Source organism: Magallana gigas, chromosome 7, assembly GCF_963853765.1.
Source record: "Magallana gigas chromosome 7, xbMagGiga1.1, whole genome shotgun sequence".
In the NCBI taxonomy this organism is placed as follows: Eukaryota; Metazoa; Mollusca; class Bivalvia; order Ostreida; family Ostreidae; genus Magallana; species Magallana gigas.
The window spans coordinates 44,341,964-44,366,404 of record NC_088859.1 but is presented as its reverse complement, the minus strand read 5'-3'; the positions used below and the strand labels follow the sequence as shown (position 1 = coordinate 44,366,404).

General features: G+C 33.9%; 2 protein-coding genes across 7 annotated transcripts in view; both read right to left on the bottom strand.

The window, feature by feature from the left end:
* Nucleotides 1–358: 358 nt before the first annotated feature.
* Nucleotides 359–8,915, bottom strand: LOC105327645 (uncharacterized). 6 transcript variants are annotated; one of them, XM_034458804.2, is made up of 9 exons: nucleotides 8,273–8,908; nucleotides 6,304–6,349; nucleotides 5,495–5,556; nucleotides 5,339–5,386; nucleotides 3,808–5,177; nucleotides 3,575–3,700; nucleotides 2,712–2,812; nucleotides 2,317–2,403; nucleotides 359–616 (listed from the first exon to the last, which is right to left on the bottom strand). In XM_034458804.2, the coding sequence occupies exons 2-9, from the start codon at nucleotides 6,330–6,332 to the stop codon at nucleotides 472–474; spliced, it is 1,968 nt and encodes a 655-aa protein (XP_034314695.2). In that variant the 5' UTR covers nucleotides 6,333–6,349; nucleotides 8,273–8,908; the 3' UTR covers nucleotides 359–471. The 6 variants fall into 6 exon arrangements, with proteins under 6 accessions (XP_034314695.2, XP_034314694.2, XP_034314696.2 ...); XM_034458803.2 differs by lacking the exon at nucleotides 8,273–8,908 and adding an exon at nucleotides 8,079–8,251; XM_034458805.2 differs by lacking the exons at nucleotides 2,317–2,403; nucleotides 6,304–6,349 and adding an exon at nucleotides 1,227–1,297 and having other exon boundaries at nucleotides 8,273–8,915.
* A 3,435-nt stretch (nucleotides 8,916–12,350) lies between these two features.
* Nucleotides 12,351–24,441, bottom strand: part of LOC105327644 (unhealthy ribosome biogenesis protein 2 homolog) — a 38,998-nt gene continuing 26,907 nt past the window's right edge. Inside the window, exons 20-30 of the mRNA XM_066066440.1 lie at nucleotides 23,925–24,173; nucleotides 23,304–23,411; nucleotides 22,657–22,719; nucleotides 20,962–21,201; nucleotides 19,264–19,692; nucleotides 18,974–19,099; nucleotides 18,439–18,558; nucleotides 14,877–15,053; nucleotides 13,732–13,829; nucleotides 13,248–13,359; nucleotides 12,351–12,610 (exon numbers count right to left, since the gene is read on the bottom strand). Of these exons, the coding sequence (XP_065922512.1) occupies nucleotides 12,455–12,610; nucleotides 13,248–13,359; nucleotides 13,732–13,829; nucleotides 14,877–15,053; nucleotides 18,439–18,558; nucleotides 18,974–19,099; nucleotides 19,264–19,692; nucleotides 20,962–21,201; nucleotides 22,657–22,719; nucleotides 23,304–23,411; nucleotides 23,925–24,173 (1,878 nt within the window). The 3' untranslated portion in view covers nucleotides 12,351–12,454. The remainder of the gene's footprint in view (nucleotides 12,611–13,247; nucleotides 13,360–13,731; nucleotides 13,830–14,876; nucleotides 15,054–18,438; nucleotides 18,559–18,973; nucleotides 19,100–19,263; nucleotides 19,693–20,961; nucleotides 21,202–22,656; nucleotides 22,720–23,303; nucleotides 23,412–23,924; nucleotides 24,174–24,441) is intronic.

Genomic DNA, 24,441 nt, shown 5'->3' with positions numbered 1-24,441 from the left:
ACGAACTGATAATCACTTTACGTGAATGATTCTGGATATATTAAAGTTAAAAGAAATGGCAAAGTAAATACGCAATGATTTATTTCGTTTTCATACGGGCTGTGATCGTAGCGATCATTGCGAAAAAAAATATTTTTTCATTGCAGATAGGCGGGATCTAGCGTCTTAAGCATTAAATGAAATTTAGAATAACCTTACCAAAATACATGTAAATATAACTGAAATATTCCAATCAATAGTAAAAAATGTGTTGAAGTATATGACATTTGACCTGGTGATGTGAATTTTTTACGTTAAAAATCATATAAATAACATAACTTATTTTAAATATTAAACAATAAAAATAATAATCCTGATAAAAAGTAACGTAATAATTTATTCATGATCTAATAATAAATAAAATACAAATAAATAATAATTAAAATAAAATAAATATTCATGAAAATAGGAGATTCAAATGAAAGACATGAGTCACGTGTTCCACATAAATTTCAGCTCCTCTGTCCAGTTGTTGCCGGGGGAATTGGCGCCATAGGGCTGTTTATTGTAAAATCGGGAGAAAGCGTCCCGCAGTTTTTTCTTCGTGTCTTTGTCCGGATGGGCGGTAAAACGTACCCTGCAAAATAGTTTTAATTTTCATTAATCTTAATTAATTTTAATGAAACATGAGTAGTATTAATTATTATGTTTTTCTAATTTCATGTTTTTCGACACAATTTATGGCAAAATAATATTAATGTTTGATTAACATCATTATATAACATCTAACGAGTTTTGTAAAATCACTCAAAAATTTGTACTTTTTAGATATAAAATATCATGTTTTTAAATTAAAATGCAAAAACATGTCAAGCCTAGCAGTTTTACTTTTTGCTAAAAAAAAATGTCGGAATTTAGAACGTTTTCAAACTGATACGCTGCCCATTAAAAACGGGCACGATAAAAAAAAGTCTTGTTAAACATAGTTTAGAGAAGATCGCATGCTATACATTTAAACACTCAGGAACAACAAATACTCTCGCATACACTTTTTTACTCTGACGCAAAACAAAACAAAAATCGCAATCCAAAAAAACATACACAGACTAGTCAAACAAAATGTGCTCATTAGAGTGTTAATTAGTAGGCAGATGATGAGTAGAATGGTTCAGTCATGTGAAGTATAAACGTTTACAGGGGAATTTTGTAATCAATTTAGTCAAACATTCTCTTTGTTCTATGATTGCCTTTAAGTTCCATTGAGCGGCGGTAATCCTTATGCCAAAAACCAATTCTACGGCGACCAGGCGATATTTGGCTGCAAGAAAAACGATTATGTCTATTACCTGGAGATTAATTCGAGAGGACAGGTTTATTATGGTCCGGGCACTGACCAGAAACCTAATAATATATTCCAAGGTTGTATTCCTGGCATTAGACATCCAGACGTCTTAACTTGAAATTAAAGAGCGATGCTTTATATCTTCTTTTAGCTTTGTTCGCGACAAAAATCGGTAATGAAGAAAAAAATTGTGTACACCATGCGGTATAAGGGACGTTGGTAAATCAGACTCGAATGAAAGTAAAACCCAAGATCCTTGCTCAAGCAGATCTCGACACAGTATAATTTTTCCCAAGGGTTTGGTGTTCCATCGACAGTACTTATCGATGACGTCATAATGCCACTGAAATACTTTCAAGATATTTTACAATGAAATTCCTTTCTGATAGTGCTGTTGCATATTATTATTAAAATGCATAATGACCGTTCCATACTTTAAGTCAGTGTAATATGTGACTCCTCTGTCACTTGCGCTTAGTTTTATAATATATGAAATGAACCTCCCATTTTTTATCATTAATATTAGATCAATGCATATATTTTCAAAATAATTAAAACATATTTACAATATTTTATTGTAAAATTATAGCCTTAATGGCGTTCATCCTATGAATAAAATAGCAATAGCACAAAGGGGGGGGGGGGTCAAAACCGAAAAGTTATCTATTTTTTCTTGCTTATTACTTCCTAGCTTTATAAAACAAAGAGTGTCAGCACTTTTCGTAGAATACATCAAAACATTCAATCATCGTATGTCTTTAGCATGAAATATATTCTCTTTACAAAAAATTGAAATCTCCAATTCCTTAACATATTTTACCTTTTACTAATATAAAAAAACTAAAAAAACTAATGATAAGAGAGGAAAAATTGAGGAAGCATGCAAACTAAAATTGAGTTTTATAAACCCAGCTACTCAAGCAGATACATAACATTGAAAGCACCAGAGTCTACCACCATAGCGGACAGTACCAGCAGATGCATTGCAATCTTACTTCCCGATGGCCTTCAAGTTTTTATCAATAATCCCGTGTTTTATTTCGATATCAATTCCCGACATGCTAAGCGCTAGAGACGGGACCCTAATTTAGTCAAAAAATAAAAACAGTCGGTTTGTGCAGGCAAAACGTGAGTATCTATACCATGTAGTTAATGGTTAAATCATCTACAAAAGCATTTTCATGAAATAAACAACCATATTAACAAATTAAACGTGAAGTGGTCTGTTGGAGCAAACAAAGCACCCAAGCATTGAGATCATGATGTGTTCCATTTTTTTAACTTAACTTAAATGTGTTCTGTACGGTCAACGCTGGCCATTGTGGTAAATATGACTGATATTGAACTTACTGATTGTCCCAACAGACACAAACGTTTACAAACTACCTACCCCTCCCGCTGCTTGCTGGGGGTGTTCGATGTGGCTGGGGTTGGTTTCGCTTTGTTTTCCTCTCTTGACGTCGATAGCGAGGACACGGATGCAAAATCGTCCTTCAAGAACCAAACAAAAAACATCATGAATTCGTCGACATCAGACAACGAGAAATATGTTTGTACTTGTTTCGACTTGATACAGCTATGCATTGAAAATACATTACAGGCACGCAGCATCACTTTCGAATGTGGGGTGGCCAGACATAATTAATCTAGGCAAGCGAAAAAACCCCAAAACAAAACCCCCAAAACAACCCTATTTGCCGATTTCCTAAATGCAAATCCGGGGGGGGGGGGGGGGGGGGGGTTAGTCCGTAGGACCTTTAACTACTTTAATAATGTTTATTTCTTTATAAATTTAACAGGCTTTCAGAAAGTGGTTGGGGGAGAAAGCTCCTTCAAAATTCATTATTTTATATGTAAATTTTAGGAAAATGTATGTTGCAAGTATTTATGTAACAGACATCTTATAAATGTATTTTGTTTTATCATACTTGTGTTCCATAGAAAATTTTATCATCTTTAAACATTTAAAGCAATATGAGCTGCAATTTTCATGATGATTTTTTTTAAGGAAAATGTTATTTTCTACTAAAATGACAAAATCACGAAATTGAATTATTGTCATCCTGTACAAAAATTGATTTGCTATTATGTTCATTAGAAGAAATATCTATCCTCTGACAAAAATTAATGATTTTTTCCATCCTTATTTATCATAAAAGTTTAAGTTACGTGCAAACAAGCAGGTTTTTACAGCAAAATAACATTCTAAAAAATACAGCTCATATTGCTTCAAGATATAGCGCGGGGACTTACGAGGCTGATTCTAGATGGCGTTGTGTTCTGAGGTTTCACTGGTTTTTCCAACATTGGTTTAACGTTGGTAGTGGGCTCTGTGTTTGTTGTGGCATTTGAATTTCGAAATGGTGGCGATACAATTCCCTAAATAAAAATGAAGAAACATATTCATCTTACTTTCATAAACTCATTTTAAGGGAATGTATTTAAACCTCAGGTAGACTGGATGCATCCTGTTATTTTCCCCGTACCTTTCCGTGTTTGTTCATGATATACTCCAGCCCTGCCTGCTGGACCTCGTCGTAAGATTTCCGGACGGACAATATGGAACTAAGTGATTCTGGCATGGACTGTGATACCTGAGATGACTGGTTCTGTTTGGACTTTGAAGCGCTTACTTTTTTCAGACTTCGATCGACTGCTGGTAGCAGATCTCCTAACGGCATACAGACACTAGTGTGGGCCCTAAACAATTCAAAACTAGGGGTCCTACGTTTCTTGGCGGATTCTGTCAAACCTTTCCTCGTACTGCTGGAAGGGTTTGCATCTCTCTGCTGTTTTTTCGACGTTGGCCGTTGTGGTAAGTGTGCAAATTTAAACTCTGGGCTCGTGCAATTCACCGGGTATTGCGGCCTGTCACTTTGACTTTGAGCAAATGCATTTTGTTTCACTACAGTTTTGTGCGGTTCGTAAAACGTTTTCTTTTCTAAGGGGGCGGCGGGTTGTTCGCCTCTCGGTGTTGTCTCATCCTCCTGCGCGTTTTGAATGGTGATTTTTCTGGGAACAATGGCAGGTTTCATGTCCTCAATATTGTGAAATGAAGAACTCTCATACTGACCTACACTCGTGTGTGATCTAGTTAACATTCTCCTCACAAACAAACTCTCTTTTTCCTCTACATATCCTGTCTTGTAATACTTCAGACTCTGTCTACCAAATCTATTGGTTCTGTCGTCCTCTGACTCTTCAAACAATGACGTTGCTCTAGGAATTTGATGCGTATATAAGAATTTTGCAAATTTCTTACCCTTCTCCATATGTCCATTATTGTCTAAAGAAGCTTCTCGAAAACCTTGGGCCGAGAAACCCTCAAAAAGACTAGTGACATCTTTATCCTCTGCGCTCGGGGTTTTGGACCCATAACCTTCGTCTTCCTCTTCCACTGGACCGTCTTTTGATCCGTATTTTCGCGCGTAATACAATAACCGCCGGAAGGACGGGCCTTGCTCCGATCGGTCCGGTATAAAAGGCACCGGAACACTCCGACTCCGCTTAGGAACAGTTTCATTTTTGCTTTCCAACTCTTTTTCTACAACTCTAGTAAGTACATCAATATCGTCTCTTGATTTTGTTGTTTCCTTGTAGCTCTCCTCCGTCACATCGACGACTTTCTGCAGTACAGTACTTTGATTGGTTCGGACTGTGGTCAGTGATAGGGTTGTTTTGGACCGCTTTATCGGTCTAACTTGTGACTGTTCTGTTGCTGTTGCTTCTTTTACAAAGAGCCTTCGGTGCAGGCTATTCCGCTCGAACTCTGTTGGTTCCTCTAATGCTGAACAACGGTAGTTTGGAACATGTTTGTGGGTTAAATCCTCTGCAGGAGATTTTGATTTTTTTCGGTCTGAAAAAAAAATTGGGAATATTTAGGACCTTTTTCTACGTATAAGTTCTATTACATGATGCAAATACCCCCCCCCCCCCCAAAAAAAAAAATTAAATAAGTTTTTTAATAACAATAACTTCTCTCGTTAATACCAAAAATGATTTTTTATTATTTCCCACCTTTCTTTGAGTGAAGAGCAGTTTGAAGACTCGTCCATGCAACTATGTCTGAAACAAGACGCATATTTAGATCAAAAGATAAGATAAAATCCATGGTATTCTTTAGATTTTGATTTATTGAAGATTAATAACGTTACACAAATTATCACTAAATACCTAGAGGGTCATTTCCAACAGGAAGATCCCAGCCATTTAGTCGCTGAAATTTGGGAGTTTTCCTATTTAGAAAAAAAAGCTGTAAGTCTAAGAAGTAATGATAAACTAGTAAGTTGCAAAATTTATGTATATATTGTATATAGTATTTTATTGTAAATACAATCTATACAATAAAATATGCTCAAACCAACTGTACACATATATAGCATATTACATATGTAATAAAATGTACTCAAACCAACTAGAAATACAATTTCTTGATATCCTATTAATCCATTATGGCCTTCTTAATATCATCTTTTATCGGTTGCTGCATTAATCCCAAACCTTTTCCCTTTCAAACAAAAATTTCATCACTTTCAACATAAACATGGCGTTATAATTGTGGGCTTATTAATCTGATGCAAATTTATCGCGGTGTAACGTAGTTTTGACTGCAACTGGATTAAGAATAAAATTACAATCAGTTTATTATATAGAGCATATATCCACAACCCCTAGTGACAGAGACAGTGAGTAGTTATGTAAAGAGGACAAGACATGTTAGTTCGAACACTCCAAAGACAGAATACGTGATACAAGTCATAACACAAAATTTAAAATGGTTAACACAAACCAAGATATTACCAAAATCCAAACAAGAACGTATTGCAAAGTATTCATTTCGACAGAATGAAACCAACACCCTGCATATAAACTCACAAAATGCCAATATCAACAATATTTTAACTAAAACCATCCACTTCATCATACAACCAAAAATTCGTCACGTGGTCTGACCACGTGACTCTCAGAAACACAATACTCACATAGACTCCCTCTGTCTTGCCGAGAACATTCTTCTGAATGGAATAACTATTTACGGAAAAGTTTACTTAATTCAGTTAAATATTATACTTATTTTGTAGCAACTTGTTTAAAGCAATGTGAGTAACCTAATGAATAAAATCATCAACTTAAGTTTTTTTCTTACACGTCCGAAAAGGAGCTTAATTAAGGAGACATATTGCGAGGATTAAAGATCTAATCATTTGTCACTCAAAATAGATTTATTGGCATGTTAATGGATTTAAAATCTAACTCCTTGTTTGTTTAGAACTTCACTAGTTGTCGTCGGTAAATTTTATTGATCAAAGCAGTCAATTCTTTTTGTTATTACATACATGTGTGTGTATATGTGTGTGAAAATACGGCAAACAGATGTACAGAAGAAAGTTAACACTTAGATTAAATCGAAAAAGCCTGTTCATAAATCTTTGCACGTTAAAACTCCATTAAATTGGCTTCTTTGGGACTATTTTGGATCCACTTACGTATTTGAGTTGCTGAGATACACCCAAATTGTATTTCTAGTGGAAAGCTAATCACGAGAATTCACCGATCTCTACAGAGAGAGATCACAGGGATTTTTAATGAAAGTTTCGATCTGACTGATATACCATGGAGTTGAAAAGGTATTTCTCGCAGCGGGAAAAGAACAACACTTTAATTTATGGTGTTAAATGTAAAACAGAAGAGATCTATATTACACAATAGCTCAATGTTTATAGAATTGCGAATGTTATTGGCAAAATATCTAAATAGCTACATATATTTTCTGATGAATTAAGGGTCTTAAAACTGCAAGGGTAACTACACTATAATAACTGAATTAAAAGCACCTTGTTCAAAATTAATGTTTAAATGCTAGAATAAGAAAAAGTCAGAGTAAAAGATTTTCTTTAAAAACATCAAATGATATAGTGAAAGGTGAAATTGAATGGCCCTATATTTTTTTTTATTATTTTCTTTTTTTAGTAGAGCAATTATCTACAATCTCACTTCAAACAATACACAACATTATCGATTTTCTCCTCGAAAAGTCAATTAATCAGAGTTTGTCAAATCTGGTTTTATTATTGCGGAGATTTGTCTAAATGACCAGCTTTAAGAGCCATCTCAAGTACGCTGTTCGAGGACCCTAACGGAGCTGAAGAGTTCTCCAGACAGTAGCGATCCAACGGGCACCGAAATCGGCACGCTAATCTGAAGTCTGGGGCCCTTCTAAATTCCGTCAACAATTTGTGTTGATTTATAAATAATGACACTTAATCATGCAAAAAAGTCGGTAAACAATTTAGCATGTTCGAAAACATATATCAATGAACCTATATCATTTTCTTCATATTTTTGGCTTTTTAAAAACATTTTTTTTGGTTTAATATTTAACGGTTCGTCAAATCTCGGATCAACTACGTGCCAAAATCTGAACAATGTTGGATCATTTAAAGCAGACATAACAAATGTCTCTAACGTCGTTCCAGCGCTCAGTTGCCACATTTGTGTTAAAATATTCAATGCTAAAAGAACATTTCACGAACACTTACTAAAAGTACACTTAAGGCCTCCAGATAGATATAACACAGTTAAATTTTATCAAATCAAAAAATCGTTGTAATGTATATCCTTTTCTGTCTGTGAAAAGGTAAGGGAGAGGCATTTAATGAAACACATGAACGAGTTTGGCATAAATTGATATACAACATTTTTGAATAGTGAAAATTTTGACAAAAAAAAGGAAAACAGATGAGGAATTACCACCTACCGTTTTCTTCGCATCTCATTGTAGAAATACACGGAAACCCCAGCAACAATATGATTTAATCACTTCCGATAAGACAGAGCTTAATGAAATATTTAAAGGTATGACAATGCATCAAATCTGGCCGTACACACTGGAGAGTAAACATCGTAATTCATCGCTCCCTTCTCACGTACCCAGATAAAGAAATCACTTACCGAGCTATTGCCAATGGTCTCTCTCTTCGCCCTAACACCCGTTTTTCAAGGGTCTGTCTGGCCATAATTTAAAGAGCATCCTGCTCGTTGCTGAGATAAAGATCTCCTCTCATATTGAGACAAAACAAAAGGTTTAAACTGCCAAGTGATAGAAACACAATTCTGTCGTGTTAATCGCCCTTGCCTATTGTTTTAAGTTCAATGCACTGATCAAAAAAATCAAATCCAACGACAGATATTAAATATCAATTCACACGGTTTCATCTTTCCATGGGAAATACTGGGCCCTCATATTCAATTTTCTTCTTAAGAGTTGGAGTAACTTTTTAGTGCCATATTGTAGAATTGGAACAAGACGTGGGGTCAAGTAATGAAGTCTTCCAGCGGGATTAACCAAATCACACCTCACACAATCCAGTCGGTTTTAACAATAATGACCGCTGCATTCAGAATAAGTGTTTTAATGCGCCCTTTGCTCTGAACACCGATTTGGTTTTAGGTCTTTTGTATTGTTGTAAGCTAAAAACTTTATTTTAATTCTACTCGTATCCATTATCTTTGATTCATATGCAGCAGAATTTTAAAACCCCAAACCCGTGTCAAGAATTTAAGTATCACGTATACCTGTGTTGTTTTCGATTGTATGTTTTATGTTACCTTAAATCTCTGTGCGATTCGGTGCGATTTGGACGTAAATAAAATCTACAGATGATCACCCAACAAAATATGGGCCCAATATACCCCGTTAAATATTGAATATTTGCAATTATATCTCAAGGCATTTAACTTTAGTAATTACTTCTTTCAGAGGAAAATCTGACGGACCCATTGAAATAAAGACCAATACATCTAGAAAGGAAAATCAATTAAATATACATGTATAGCTCCAATATGAATCGACGCGACATTTTGCATTCTCAAAGCAGCCAGAAAGGTGTATTTATAAAACGCTTTTTTGTAACCCAATTTCAAAGATAAAAAATAAAAGGCTGGCATAATTGTATAATCAATCTGAGGATTAAAATATTAATGATGTAGAGTTATTCCAGTAATAGGTCGGCCTGACCGTCCTTCAGGAGCTGATATTTACCACCGGGTTTAATTATATAGTGTTGATCATAGGATCAATAGACACAGAAGTTACTCCATCGTCGATAACCTGCGACCAGTCTCGCAAACGCTAACTGACCGTCGATCAGAATGGTACTAATGCGCATGCAAGACTGGCCATCGGTGGGGCAACAGGTCATATGGTTGGTCCCGAGTTATATGTTGTCTTCATACATTTAGCCTGATACTTGGAGATTTACTTTGAATGAAACCGAGAGAATTGTTCGGAATAATATATGGAGACTTATTTCATAGAGCCTTATACAGGAACTATTCATTGAACCTGAAGCTGGGGCAACTACACTGAACTGGATACGGGGCAAATTACATTTAATTTTCAAAGATCTAAAAAAAAAAAAAATACATTAAACCTGACACTGGGACAATGAACTTGTCGCTTGATTGATTGATATACTGCTACCTTTCCTGTTCAGGATATTTAACTCGTACGGATTGAATTAATTCCCTGTACGACCGGTATTAAATATCTATCAGAACGGCCCTTCCTATTGGACAAGAGAAACGCTGTATGTATATTTTGTTGTGGTCGGGAATCGAGCCCACAACTAGGAACAATTTTACTAAAAGCATTTTACATCAGACTGTCATCATTCAGTGTATAAGGTTTTAGTAGCCCAGTGGTTAGAGCGCTAACACGATGCCTCACGGGCCAGACTTCTGGTTGAACTCGAGGTTTCAGACCCCGTTACATATACCAGTAAAAAGGGCATCCTATAGAATTGTGACTGGAACAATATTCTGAAAACTAATACATGAATATCATGCGGATCTAGAGGGAGGTTGGAAGTCCGTAACCCCCACCCCCACCCTCCAATTGGAAAATTCAAACTCAAATATCCATATGCATCATACCCTCCCCTCCTCATGGAAAAAACTTCTGGATCCGCGCATTAATGTTACCATAAAAGTTCACATAACAACGATTTTATATTTAATAAAATTTTTACCAAAAATAAAATAATTAGAGTAAGCATTGCTGCAACAACGTTCAAAGTGAAAAGATTTGTAGCTTGCGTCAAAAAATTGCTTATTTTTTTTTTTTTTTTTTTTAAATGATAGTGTTAAGTCACATGGCGATATCATACATGAACGGTTTTGCCCCCGAAATACAGCCTTGGTGCGATAGAAAGTTTCAGAAAACCTTGAATCTAGTTATTCAACAGTTGCAACAAGTGTTCAACAATGTGAAAACTCATGGTTCAAAGCTCTTTCATATACTGCCACCAGTGGCTGCTATTTCTGTTCAGTCAATGATCCTCAACACAATCAGCTGCTCATCTTTGTAACAACTCGCATCTAATGCTGGGAACGAACTGATAATGGCATTAGATGCACACATTAAGAGTGATTTCCAATGATTTTACAGACTCTAACAAGTTGTTTTGAGGTTAAATTTGTTATTTCTTCGTGGTGTCATCTGCAGCAACGTCAGCAGTGCGTCACCACGTGTTTATGTCGGAAATTATTAATTGTAATTACAGTCATGCAATGAAAAACGGATTGGATTCATCGCAAAGTCAAATGATGTTTCATCCCTCTACAGAATTAAAAATTCCCGTGTAGATTTCGTAGATTGTAAATCAATGGTGTCTTCATTTAGAGGGATTACTGAAGACTTGAATCTGACACTCCTTAAATACACCTTCTGATTGCACGGACACTCGGCTTAAATTGGCTTCAGTCGTCACAATTACCGCAGGAAACGTTCCTCTTCATTGTCAGATCAAACTTGATACGTCTTACTTTGGGGACTGTTTTATAACTAATTACCATAAATCTCATTGTTTTGCAAGTACAAGGTGGTATAGATAAATGAATGATCCTATACACATACATGTATCAACTCTGTTATCAGAGAAGATCGGGCAATAAGATGGTGCAAATGTCCACTGGTTTAATTGTAAAATACAATATATAATATAATGTATTTTAAAAAATCAAAATCTTTTGATATAAATAAAAACAATATTGCAAATTCAAAGCATTTGTTAATATTTTTCATCTATCCTAATATTGGCATTTTACCTGCCTTATTTCCCCCATCTTCTTAACTGCAACAAACCTTGTTGTCTACCTGGAACTTGGATTGTATTCTACCTGGAACTTGGATTGTATTCTACCTGGAACTTGGATTGTAGTCTACCTGGAACTTGGATTGTAGTCTACCTGGAACTTGGGTTGTATTCTACCTGGAACTTGGATTGTAGTCTACCTGGAACTTGGATTGTAGTCTACCTGGAACTTGGGTTGTAGTCTACCTGGAACTTGGATTGTAGTCTACCTGGAACTTGGATTGTAGTCTACCTGGAACTTGGATTGTAGTCTACCTGGAACTTGGATTGTAGTCTACCTGGAAGTTGGGTTGTAGTCTACCTGGAACTTGGATTGTAGTCTACCTGGAACTTGGATTGTAGTCTACCTGGAACTTGGATTGTAGTCTACCTGGAACTTGGGTTGTAACCAGTCTCTTATTATCTACTTAGTAACCCCACCAGTCACAGGTTATTGTTAGCGGGTATAAGATTTCTAAAAGATACAATATCCTCCTTAATTTTGGAAAATATTTCATTTTGCTTTTAACTTTTTGTAAGAAGAACCTGAAAACTAATAGATTCTAATTGCAAGTAATGAAGTTTCCTTTTACCTTTCCATCATACTAGGAACCAATTCCTGTTATTGCTACATGCACAAGTCATCAAGTTTCTCATAAGACAAAATTTCCAGACCTTCATGTTAATGACCTTGACCCAAAAATTGGTGTGACTCCTAACTACATGTACTGGAGCAAGTTTGTATCTACAGTAAGATTTATAAAGTTCCAAAAATAGGCCGTAATAAAGAGCATTCAGAAACTCGTAAAATCATGGCGACAACACAGATTGAACTGGTACATGTATGTGCTCTTTTCAAGGTTAGTGTGTAATAATGAATGCAAAACACATTGTGCTAGTTTGATAAAACTTTATCTATGACCATAACAGCTGAACTGCTTAATATATCATGCATAAGAATACAACATTGACTCCAGGCAACTTAAAAACACAGTATATATCACACTTTTCCAGTATAATGATGATATTTCATGTAGTCAGCATACAGCATTTTGAACACCTCTTTCACACCTTGGTTCAAAACCACATGTAATTGAGAAACAGCATGGGTGTCACATATGTCTAGAACAGCATAGACAGCAGGAAGCAAGGCACGCTGAAAAACAGGACAATCACATGTCAATGCAGCAACCAACTAATGATACAACAGTTACAATAGGTCTTTAGTTGACAGAATGACCATGACGCTGAAACTGTCTTACAATAATGAAAATTCAAAAGTTCTATGTGTAATAAGGCAAATTCATTAGATTAAATGTACAATTTATTTTGATAATATCATTGCTGCTATAGGACACTATAAATTCTAAACAGATGTTAAACATTTAGATACTGTAGATTCCTAATTTTTCATGAGTATTTAATTCTGCAATTTTACCATTTTGTTTCAAATACTAGTATCCAGAGCATAAAATCACGAATTTGGATCTTTTATCCTAATTTCTTATAGTTCTTGACTCTAACAAAATAAAAGCAAGATTTAAAAACATATGGGGGTGTTTTTTGTGATTTTACACAAATGTTAATTCCTTGTGTTTAATCAGGAATCTACAGTATATTGTAAAAACCTATAAAGCAAAATTTATGTACTATCCATTTGACTTTTGAATGAAATATTTGTACAACTATTAAAATCTAAAAGACATAGATAGAAAAGGAGATTCTAGGGATTGCCTCATTAAGATCTTATTTTCTGAGATTTTTTCCCAAGGCATTAACTAATTCCCCGTTACCTTGACGACTGGATGTAAGGTGACTTTCTGAATCTCTGTCACATAATTGGCCACCATGTACACAGCTACCTTTGAGAATTCTGGTTTGTGAGAAGCCATCAGTGCATACAACCTTACGAATACAACCTTCATGTTATTTTTGAGTTGTTTGTTTAACAGTTTCTTGGTGCTAAAGATTACCATTTATGGTACACAAACATGATTCATGTGTGGAAGATGTATGAGGATGCTATATTCAGCAGAAGGAAAAAGGACATTTCATTATTTTCATTTAATTAAATAAAAATCCAATTAGAGAACTAGGAAGTATTCAATAATAAGAAAAGTAAAATTCATCTTAAAGACTGCAAGAATGATTTAAAGTACAGACATTAATTATTAAGTTTACCTCCAAATGACAAAAACAAGTTTAGGTCTCTTTAATACACAATAAATAAAGTGTTCAAATGAAACAACTACACAGTACACTGTATCATCTACTTACTTGTTCAACAGATGTGCACACTGTTTGGCATCATTGATGCTGTCTTTATCAATTAAGGTGTCCTGGTTGCCAAAGGTAATCAAAGATTTCATCAAACGTACTCGTGTTAAGAAAAAAATCTGTTATTTTTGGGAGTTGATTTTAATCAACTGTCCTATGCAGTTACTCTGGCAAACCAAAAGTGAAACAGTGTTTGGACCCAAGCACAAATCATCACCGCTGACAAGACTTAGATCTTGAAAATAACAGATAAATTTGGTGTACTGTATGCTGAACCATTAATTTTCAAAGAAATGTATTTATAAATACCTTGAAAATAGTCAGATTTTAAATAGTACAAACAATTTAGATATTTTTCTAGTCGAACGTATTCCTACGCCTGAGTTCAATTTAGTCTCGTTCAACCAGACGCTCGCCTGTATTCGTAAATTTCCAACAGAGAGTCTCTCTTGGTAGTCGGAGATTAACGGAGAAGGCCGAGCGTCTGGTTGAACGAGACAATATCATATAATTATTAATATCTAATATTCACAATATTATCTAATATTCAATATTGATTGGATCCAGACATGTGTACAACTTTTAGAGTATTTTGATACATGATTTATATGGGGTTTTCTCGAAATTCTTGTCAGAGAAAAGTTTGAGAATTCATATTATAAAAATGTGCGTAATTCAAATACAGATTAGAAACTACTTGCCATGCAAAATAACATATCGCTGATTTTAAAATTAATAATAATCGATAAAATCAACTCCCATCAGTACTTCAGTACTTTGATTATAAGTTATACTCTCCTCCCCACTATCAAATAATGGATACATTTGTAATCTCTATATTTTTTCTCAAGACTTTTTATAATGCTTTCATACCTACAATGATTGCAGCATCAAAAGAATCAAGTCTTTTGATAATACATGCAGATAATTTTTGATTAAACAGTCTATGTAAGTAAGAGAGCCTTTTGCCAACAAGAAATATCATATCTGAGCTAGTACTTCTACTAAGCTGCATTAGATCATTCATCATAGTAATTAATGTTTAACAAATTGGATAAAGTAGACTCTCAAATCACATTTTTTCTTACACAATGCCCACTGACTATTAAGATTCTATCGAATACATTTGTGGTGAAAAGGATATGATTTGCACAGCTAATGAAGGTCGGAATGACCTTGAAGATGGTCTCTGTGTGATGAACAATCAAAGATGTCAACACGCCACACACAGCAAGGAATGCTGGGTAATGAGACAAGATGCATGATGGGATATAACCACAACTCTGAAGAGCCATTGTTGCACACTGAGAAGACATCAATGCCTGAAAAAAATATGTATACATACATTTAATTAAAAGTACATGTGTAATCCCACTATAAAATACAATCATTCTTTTACATGTATTGAATTGGCCTTCTATTCTGGTCTGTTCCATAAGTATATACTTATTGTTTATACACATTACACAGCAAACAAACTAAGTTATTCTGGTTCTAGACCAGTTATCAGCTAACTCAATTTACAGTATTTGTTTCATGAATATTCTTTTCCTGTCAATATTTCTGTTTAAAATTCGTCAAGAGTTAAATTCATTACCCTCTAATCTTTCTTTCTCTCAAGCTATATTCAATGACATTTTGAATGTAAAATACAGAACAACTTTTATTGAATCTAGTGTCTTTGAAAACACTCCCAATGGAGAGTTTTGTGACCAACCACAGAACAAGTTATAAGTTTTACATGCATGTATACAGTAACAACGCGAAATTAACTTAATGTTTAAATCTTTATTTATTTATGCATCAATATATTTATGCTGTGTAATAAATTGTTGTACTCTATACAGTAACAGTACTGTATCAGTCAACTGCAGTTAAGGGGGCTGGTTAATTGTGGCCATTGTTAGACTATATTGATCTCTTTCAGAATAAGAGCTCACTAGAAAGATCAGGGGCGTAGCTAGGGTTTGCTTATTGTGGAAGCAAATTAAGGCAAGGTGGTTTGGTGGCTACCTTGAGCCCCCCCCCCCCCCCCCCCCCCAATGGGTACAGAGAAAAGACCTGGTAGGGGACCAGGGGGCGAAGCCCCCGGAAGCTGCCTAGTTCTCAGCAATTCGACAATAAATTTTGAATATCCAGAAAAAAGGAGTTTCATCAAAATCACCCCAATTTTTAATGTGTAAAATGCTAACTTCATCATCATCATAAAATTAACGATTAATAAGAAAAAGTAGTGCCTGATTTATAATGAGATTACTTTAATTCATATATAATAAGTTTTGTGCTTTCTCTTCTAATGGTCTATAACATTTTTGTCTACAAAAATACTTTTATAATACAAAAGATAATTACATATCTAAAATTTTAGATTTCGTTATTTCGATCTCGATAATATATTCATAATCATTGTTAACCTCTCACTCGGGTTATGGAACTGTATGCAAATAATAATAGAAAATATCAGAAGAGCAATTTATTATTTTTTTTCTTTATTGAACTGAAAGAAAGGCAAGCTGTCAAGTGAAAGGCATGTGATATCTTTAAGGAAATTCTGAGATAACAGCAGCTTGGTTTAATTTGTATTCCTTAAAAAGTTTTCATTAATCAGCATTATTTAAGTTTTATCTTATATATTGTTTTGGTGAAAATGATGTGGAAGCACTTGCGTACTTGCGTACGCCTAGCTACGCGCCTGAAGATATAGGAAAATGTTCCAATTTTAAAAAATGTTGAATTTTTTGTTTCTAGATAATAGTTACAAGTAGTTTATGGCTAAAGGAATCATGTCTAATAATTAAAGGAAGATCTGACGGTTAACTGGTAAATTATTGACCATCCAGCCTCCTTAAAGTATTCATGAAATCAATTTGGTGCTGTACTATATACATGTACTGTATATACCAGTAATACATTCTACACACACAATTTGGTGCTGTACTATATACATGTAATGTATATACCAGTAATACAGTCTACACACACAATTTGGTGCTGTACTATATATATGTACTGTATATACCAGTAATACATTCTACACACACAATTTGGTGCTGTACTATATATATGTACTGTATATACCAGTAATACATTCTACACACACAATTTGGTGCTGTACTATATACATGTACTGTATATACCAGTAATACAGTCTACACACACAATTTGGTGCTGTACAATATATATGTAATGTATATACCAGTAATACATTCTACACACACAATTTGGTGCTGTACTATATATATGTACTGTATATACCAGTAATACATTCTACACACACAATGGTATGTAACTTAACCATTCAATTATAACATAATGTATTAGCATTCTGTAGATTTTAGAGGATTTTCATAGTTCAAACCCCATATTGAAATTTTATTTTGGGATACTATGAAGTTTAAATTCAAATATTACGAACAGTCCTACAATCTGATTAAAATACATATCTCCACATAGTCCACAGCTCACTGAGTGCTATGTGGAGATATGTATTTTAATAAGATTGACAGTACTGTACATCATTTATAAACATCTGCCTGAAAGTTAAAGGAAGTAAATCAACAGGTAACAAATTATTATTTACTTTCATATTCCAAGTAACCGCTAATGTACTTGGATATTTTCGCCGTTTTTGGGGAATTCATTTACATTTATTAATTTGTTGAGGATTTTTAATTTTGCAAATCTTGTATTTTAATTATCACATTTGAAAACTCAAAACTCTTGGTTTAAAACAGACAACTTGTTCCTGCCAAAAAAAACCTGGTCCACAACTAGTATATAAGTATAAATTAACAAGACTATTTCTCTGAACACAAAAAAAATTGTTTTAATTCTTACATACACATAAATAAAATCTTATCTTAAACCCACAACTTATATAATTAACAATCAACCTTATCAATAATTACTAATTAGGTATTGATAAGTAATTGCTGACTTCATGCATGTTCAGAGAAGAGATTATTTGAATTAAATCATCACCTCACCCACTTACGACATTGTAAAGTACATGTACCAATGAGCGGTAGAATCTTAATATCAAGTTTTACTAAAATGTCAAATGAAAGTCTCTGAGTGTTAATCAAGATGCTTTTTGTTTTACAAACTGTCTGGCATTTTCTGTGATGGCAGACTGTTATAACTCATCCAACTTAATTTTTACCTATATAAAGTAACTTGACATTCGTCTCATTTATTCTTGATTGGCGTTTTTTGTTAACATTGTGAAACAGCACAAGTTTTCATGCACCTACACAAGATTTAAATAATTTAATTAAAATGTATTCTTTGATGATTCATGTTGCCAGTTTGTATAAAGCAAGTGCTTTTGGGATGGCCTAGCTCTACAAGAATCTCTACCTTCTTACTCAATATAAACCACTGAAGAAATTAAGCTTTAAACTGTCTAATAAGTTTTCTTTTTCCTAATTCATTGTATCTTCAATTATCCATGCAAATTAATCAAAATTATTGTTACTGTTGATCAGCATGTTGTATTGTAGGAACAGCCAATTCTTCCATATATGGTATATGTTCACTCAGCCCGCCCCCATTTATTGTACCTAATGCTGTAGCTAGGTGACAGAATCAGTTGAGGTTTGTAAAATTTAAGAAGATCAAAAATCACAGCAATGTTAAGATGTAGTATGAAAATATCAACAGATTTCACAGTTAGGGGACTAATAAAAAAAGCTTAATAATTCTTACAGGACCAAAATTCAGCATGTCTGATTGACAACTTAGTAGTGGGACTATAAGATGATGAAAGATGCCCTCCTCTTTGATGTCCTTCAGTTGTATGATGGCAGACTGAAAGTTGATCATCATCTGAAAGAAAAAAATCAACACAAAATATGGCAACTTTATTAAAAAATTGAAAAGGGTAATTAAACCAGAAATCTTATCTCTTAATACCCTTTTTCTTTAAACCCATTTAAAACAGTTAACTTAATGTTACTATACACTCTAGTGCAACACTTTAATATTCAAGGAGTTTCTATGGTTAACTATCGTAATTACCTATCAGACTCTGATTTCATTTTGAATAGAATTTTTTTAGCCATAAACATCTTGTTTCACATATGTTAAGTGAATAACTGCTAAATGGCAGTAATGAATTAGGCAAAATCCATCCAGAGCAAAATTAGAATAATCAAATAGGATCCTTAGCTAGCTAAGTTGCGCAGGCTCTCTTTCATAATGGTTGCAGCTTTCATTAAACAGACATCAGAATGATATTTACCTCATCTACCGCCCGTACAACCACTGATCCTTTTTCTTCTGTTAATTCATTCTGTATCACTTGATTCCACAAGTGGAGAGAGGCTAGCACACGGCAGAAGTCATCGCCTACGAGTTCTCTCAGACTCTACAAGGTAAAATGATAACAAAACTGTTAGGCAAAGTGAAATGTGTTTTTTCACAGCAAACAGTCTCCAAAACTTTCTTAGCTTCTATGGAGAAAAATACTGCCATCTAATAATAGGTAAACTAGATGTCAAGGGACAAGTCAACAAACCAGTAGATACATACGCAATCAGAGAGCAGTGTTTCAATAACTATCTGAAACTGATCGGTGCCCAGAGAGAAAACCAAGGCTCCAATAGTACTCTGGATCTGCTTGAAAACCAGTTTCCTGCCATCACCTGACAAACATCCATCAAAAATCATTTTCTTCTTCATCCAATGCCAACTTTGTTCTTTCTCTCTATCCTGCAATGGTGACACAATGTGGTCGTCTGTAAAGTACAGAAGCTTTTCCACTGCTTCTCTTCCAAGATGGTTGTTCTTTAGAGTTTTCTTCTGTCTGTTGCCATTGATAAAGAAATCATAGAAAAGCTTCTTCAAAGTCCTCCACAAAATAATTTTTTGTTCCGAGCTAAGAAGATCTTTTTTGGTGTCTATGCACAAACACAAACTTTCCAAAAAGCCCAAGGACGCGCTTGTAACCAGAACATCTTCCTGTAAACAGTAAGTCACTCATCATTTGTATGCTTTTAGAATAACTTTTAAGATATAAGAGTCAAATAGTTTTTTAAAAATTCATTCCAAACTAATCCATGTTAGCAGTGCTATATGTTATGAATTGTATCAAGAATTCAGTATCTACTAGGCCATCCTTAAAAAAATGTTCGTTTGGAATTGCCGCCTAGGGGTTTCTAGACCCAGGAGGAAGGGAGATTTTATCAGCAGGGGGTATTTCAATGAGGAGGGAGGCAATTCCAAACAAACATTAATTCTGTTTTGAGTTGTGATGTGAATTTCACTTGAATAGCCTTATTCCCTGGTAGTCAAATACTTTAGGGATGTAGGTTGAAAGAAAATCAGATTCTCCTTGAATTAATTTTACTTACACAAAATTGTGCTTTTGTCTCATATAACTAATTTCAAATTATGAATTTTTATTATTTGTAATATACGGTATATCAGTTCTGAATGTATTTGATTTCAAAACCATCTTTTAGCTAATATTATTCTATATGGGTAAATACCCTTGGTTAAAAACTGTAAATGTATAACAATTGGCGTCTATATAGGGTTTTTTTCTATTCTCGGAAGGCAATTTTCTCTAAATTAAGTGTAATTACCTTGCATATTTGTATGAGATGGGTACTTTTAGAAATATGCTAGTTCAAATCGACACTAACTTGTTGAAAAATTGATTTCCACCTAATAAAGTTTATAATGTACTTTGGCTCCTTCTTTCTTCACCCAAGCCATTGCATGTTAATAGATTGTCACACACAGTACATGTATACCACCTTCTGCCATAAATAATTGACAACTCACTTATAGTAAAAAAACCTTTTATCGATAAACAGATTGAGATAAATTAAAATTAATTTTCTTTTAGAATTTTGGTACAACCAATATTATAATGACTGGAATTATTATTTACATAAAAAAATGAATAGGTCATAGATCTCTCTTCCTAATTACATTCATGTACATGCAAGTATTTGTTTTTGTTAAGTAAATATGGCATGGACATCACCCAACTATGGGTCTTTTCATAGACAAGATTTTGGGAAGTAAACAAATTTAATTTCAAGTAATTGATGCATTGAGAATATTGAAGCAGTTTCTTGTTTTATTCACTTTGTAAAATGAAACTATACATACATATACCATATGAAATAGAAAATTTAGGTCAATGATTGGCATGACTGTGATCATACATGTAGTTTGGTACTTGAACAGTCCCAAACACCCCTGTTCTTCAGTTCTTACTTCTGGATTGTCCAAGACTTTCAGACAGAATTGGTAGACACAATTGATATTCCCCTGGAGTATCTGGTCTTTCGGTAGGATTCCCACTATGGCAGACATCACATGCACGTGACTGACTGTTAATGTCTCCGCTGACTTCCTGTCGGTGGCATAAAGAGGCTGCAGGTTTAGGTACACCTGTGAGACAGCTGTCTGACACAGGCTGATTACATCCCCTTTTAGATATGACCTATTTGAAAGCTGAAATATACAAATAACAATTACAAGAGGTTCATGGGCCAAATTGCTAACCTGAGAAACAATGTCAAATTTTGACCAAATATTTTTTATGATCCTACTAGTTTGACTAGATCCAATACAATGATTTGCAAAAATGTCTTGATCCACATGAATTTCATGTCAGTTTAATATTATATTATTCATTTAAATACTATAAATGTAACTATTTATTTTTAGTGGGATTCTGCAGAATGACAATTTTGGTTTTATTTGAGTTATTGAAATTAAATGTGATTGTCTTACATGCATGAGTGCTAAACCTTAATTATTTAAGCATCAACTTTTTTTTGCTTGGTGTATCAATTGATATTATCTCACAGTTATTTTTCAATGCAGACTGCACATAAAAAGTTTAGGCTTCCTTTTTGAAACAATCAGGGTTCTTCAGAATATGTGTTTTCAGTTACATATATTTCAATATTAAAATTTAATTGTCTTTAAAAAGTTGATAATAAATTTATGAACACAATTTAAAGATCCAAGTAGTTTCCAAGTATTTTCATGAATATAAAAAATCCTACAATTTTCTTCAAATGAGATTTTCTATCCTTTTTATTTCTCAGTGAAATAAGCATTAACACTAACGTTGATGCCAAGGGTATTGCATAAGCTTCCCAGACTAGTCTTGGTTAGCTAAAAAAGTGGAAATTTAATGCAAACCTCAATAAAACAGACAATGGACCAGGTAAGCAGAAAAGAGATAAATGATATCGGAAATCAGATGTCAAAATGCAGAATGTAAATAGCAAATTATATTGATTTAGAGATATTGGTATTCATAGAACCAATTTCAACAGTAAATGTCAAGAATAGTATAGAAAGATATGAATCATATAGGTCATTATCTGTCAGTAGCCTGTCAGGTTAGCAGACAAACTGAATTTTGTTTAAGCAAATTTGTCTGTTCTCTTGACTGCCCAAACATCTTCTGATGTTTATACATTTATAAATGCATTCCAGTTTCATTCTTTAAAGTCATTAAATAGTATCAATTATAATAACAGATTTGTAGCTGAATGCATAAAACACCAGACTCAAGACCGTAAGATTCAAGTTTAACTATGATAGAGACTTTTGTTCTATTATAAATATGAACTGCAATAAATTTCAGAAAATCTCATTTAAAAACCCCACCAAACTTTTGTTTCAAAACTGTCATTTCAATATTAAGCAGTTTTTGAAATATTCTTCTTCAAGAATTAAATTGCCACCTTCAAATCCCATATGAAACCCCAATCAAAGCATTTTACTATAACATTTACATCTCACTTTGAATCTCTTTCATCAATTTTTCATACAGTAATTTTCATATATTAAATGAGTTTTGCTGTACATGAAACCCACAGATGATCTAACTGTATTGTGAAATAACAGATGTATGCAACAAACAGAAACAGATTCAAAGAAACGCTGTACCTGTGAAATTTCCTTCAGAATTGGTGCCAAAAAACATGGAACTTCCTGTGAATCCTGCAATTCCTGGAAAATAATAATATGCCCTTAAAACCTTGGGCCACCATTCCCTAACATTTGACATTTACTGCAATTCATAAAAGGAACCCTAACACAATTTTCGTTTTAAACCTTTTATCAATAAACCTTGGCTGAAATATTGAGATGATTTGTAATGAATAACATATTTTTGGATTTTAGCTTGATCTGAAAGATATGTATCAAAATGGTGACACAACTTTAGATCTCAAGACACCCCCCCCCCCCAAATGCATTAAATAGCAGCAAAGTTTGATGGCCTCACTATTGCACACAAAAAAGCTTACAGGTGTACAGACCTAAAGCATATACCCGGTAAATGGAAGACAAGGCAAGAAATTATTTTCGAAGAAAAATTTGAACAGCATAAACTTGGTGCACATCCCAAGTTAACCTGAAAGTGTAGAACATGTTGAATATTTAACATACATTATAGTACTTTCATAGTAGATCAGGTGTATATTCCCAGTTTGGCAGTCAGTGTGAACATATGTTTATATCAGTGAATATATCATGAGAAAAGCTGTGTCAAAGTTCCCTTCAACTTTATGATCAAAATTTTGTTTACACACCTTGGTGATGATATTCAACAGTTTTGGGAGTATCTGAAAATCTGTCACCATCACTCTACAGGACATCTCCAGGAAGAGCTCAAACTTGCGGCAAAGACCCCAGGAGAACTGAAAAGGAAATCAATTAATGAAAGGTAAGTTACAGTTTGGATATATTATTTTGTAACTAAAAAACTGTAAAATCTGCAGAAAAAGAAATATATAGGGCAATATATGGCTTTAATTTGTGTTATACACTGGAATAACTGTCTTTATATATAATATTTAATATACTGATAAATAAATAAAAAGCATTACTTCAATATCATAATATGTCTGATTTCTCTGTGTAGACATTTTCAGAGTACTTGTGTCTTGTGGGAGTTGTGAAAAACACAACATTTTCATTAACTTTTGACATCAAAATTCTTTTCATATATAAAATACGAGGAAATCATCCAAAATTCCACATTTGGTAAATCGTGGGATTGTGAGTCACCATGCATCTCTTTAATTCCCACGAGAAGAATCTGTAACTTGGTCAGAGTCTATCCTCATTGGCTGAATTTACAAGCATTAAAACTATGCGTCTGGCTTCTTCATTTACAAATTAAAAGGAAAAAAACCAGCAAATCAACCAACCGTTTTGTTCTTTCCGTGTATTATGGAGTTTAACCAACAGATATAGCTGTTGATGTCGAGCAGGTGAAAAACAGGCACCTGTCCCACTTTCTCCACAATCTGTATGAGTAATGTTATAATCTTATCCAACATCTCTTCCTTGGTCTTTCCCTCTGAGGATATTCCCTGTGACAACAGAGCCAATCCTCCCAAGAACCCACGAAGCTTCTCTTCTGGGGAGTGGTCACTTTGCTGGATGACCGCAATAATCTAAAGTACAATGCTAAATGTGAACATGCAAGTATGTGTACAATCATACAAAAAGTTCTTTAAAATTCATGTTATATGTTATCTATACCAGTAATCAAATTTAACCTACTTGATAAATTTTAACATTTCTAAATTCAATTTCAGTCAAAAATTGGAATAACAAGAAGTAGTGTTGCTTTGTTATCACTTACATGTTATATTTAGTTTTTATGAAAATTTGCTTAGCCTAAGAATGTTCATTTCAGTCTATATTGAATGACTCATAAGG

What these genes read in the sequence shown, in the direction of transcription:
- LOC105327645 (XM_034458802.2), bottom strand. Translation starts at nt 8,337, where the DNA reads ATGGCCAGACAGACCCTTGAAAAACGGGTGTTAGGGCGAAGAGAGAGA. An exon ending in AGACCATTGGCAATAGCTCG is followed by an intron (nt 5,557 to 8,272) that starts GTAAGTGATTTC and finishes TTTTCTAAATAG; the next exon opens with GAAAACTCCCAAATTTCAGC. An exon ending in TCATGAACAAACACGGAAAG is followed by an intron (nt 3,701 to 3,807) that starts GTACGGGGAAAA and finishes ATTTTTATTTAG; the next exon opens with GGAATTGTATCGCCACCATT.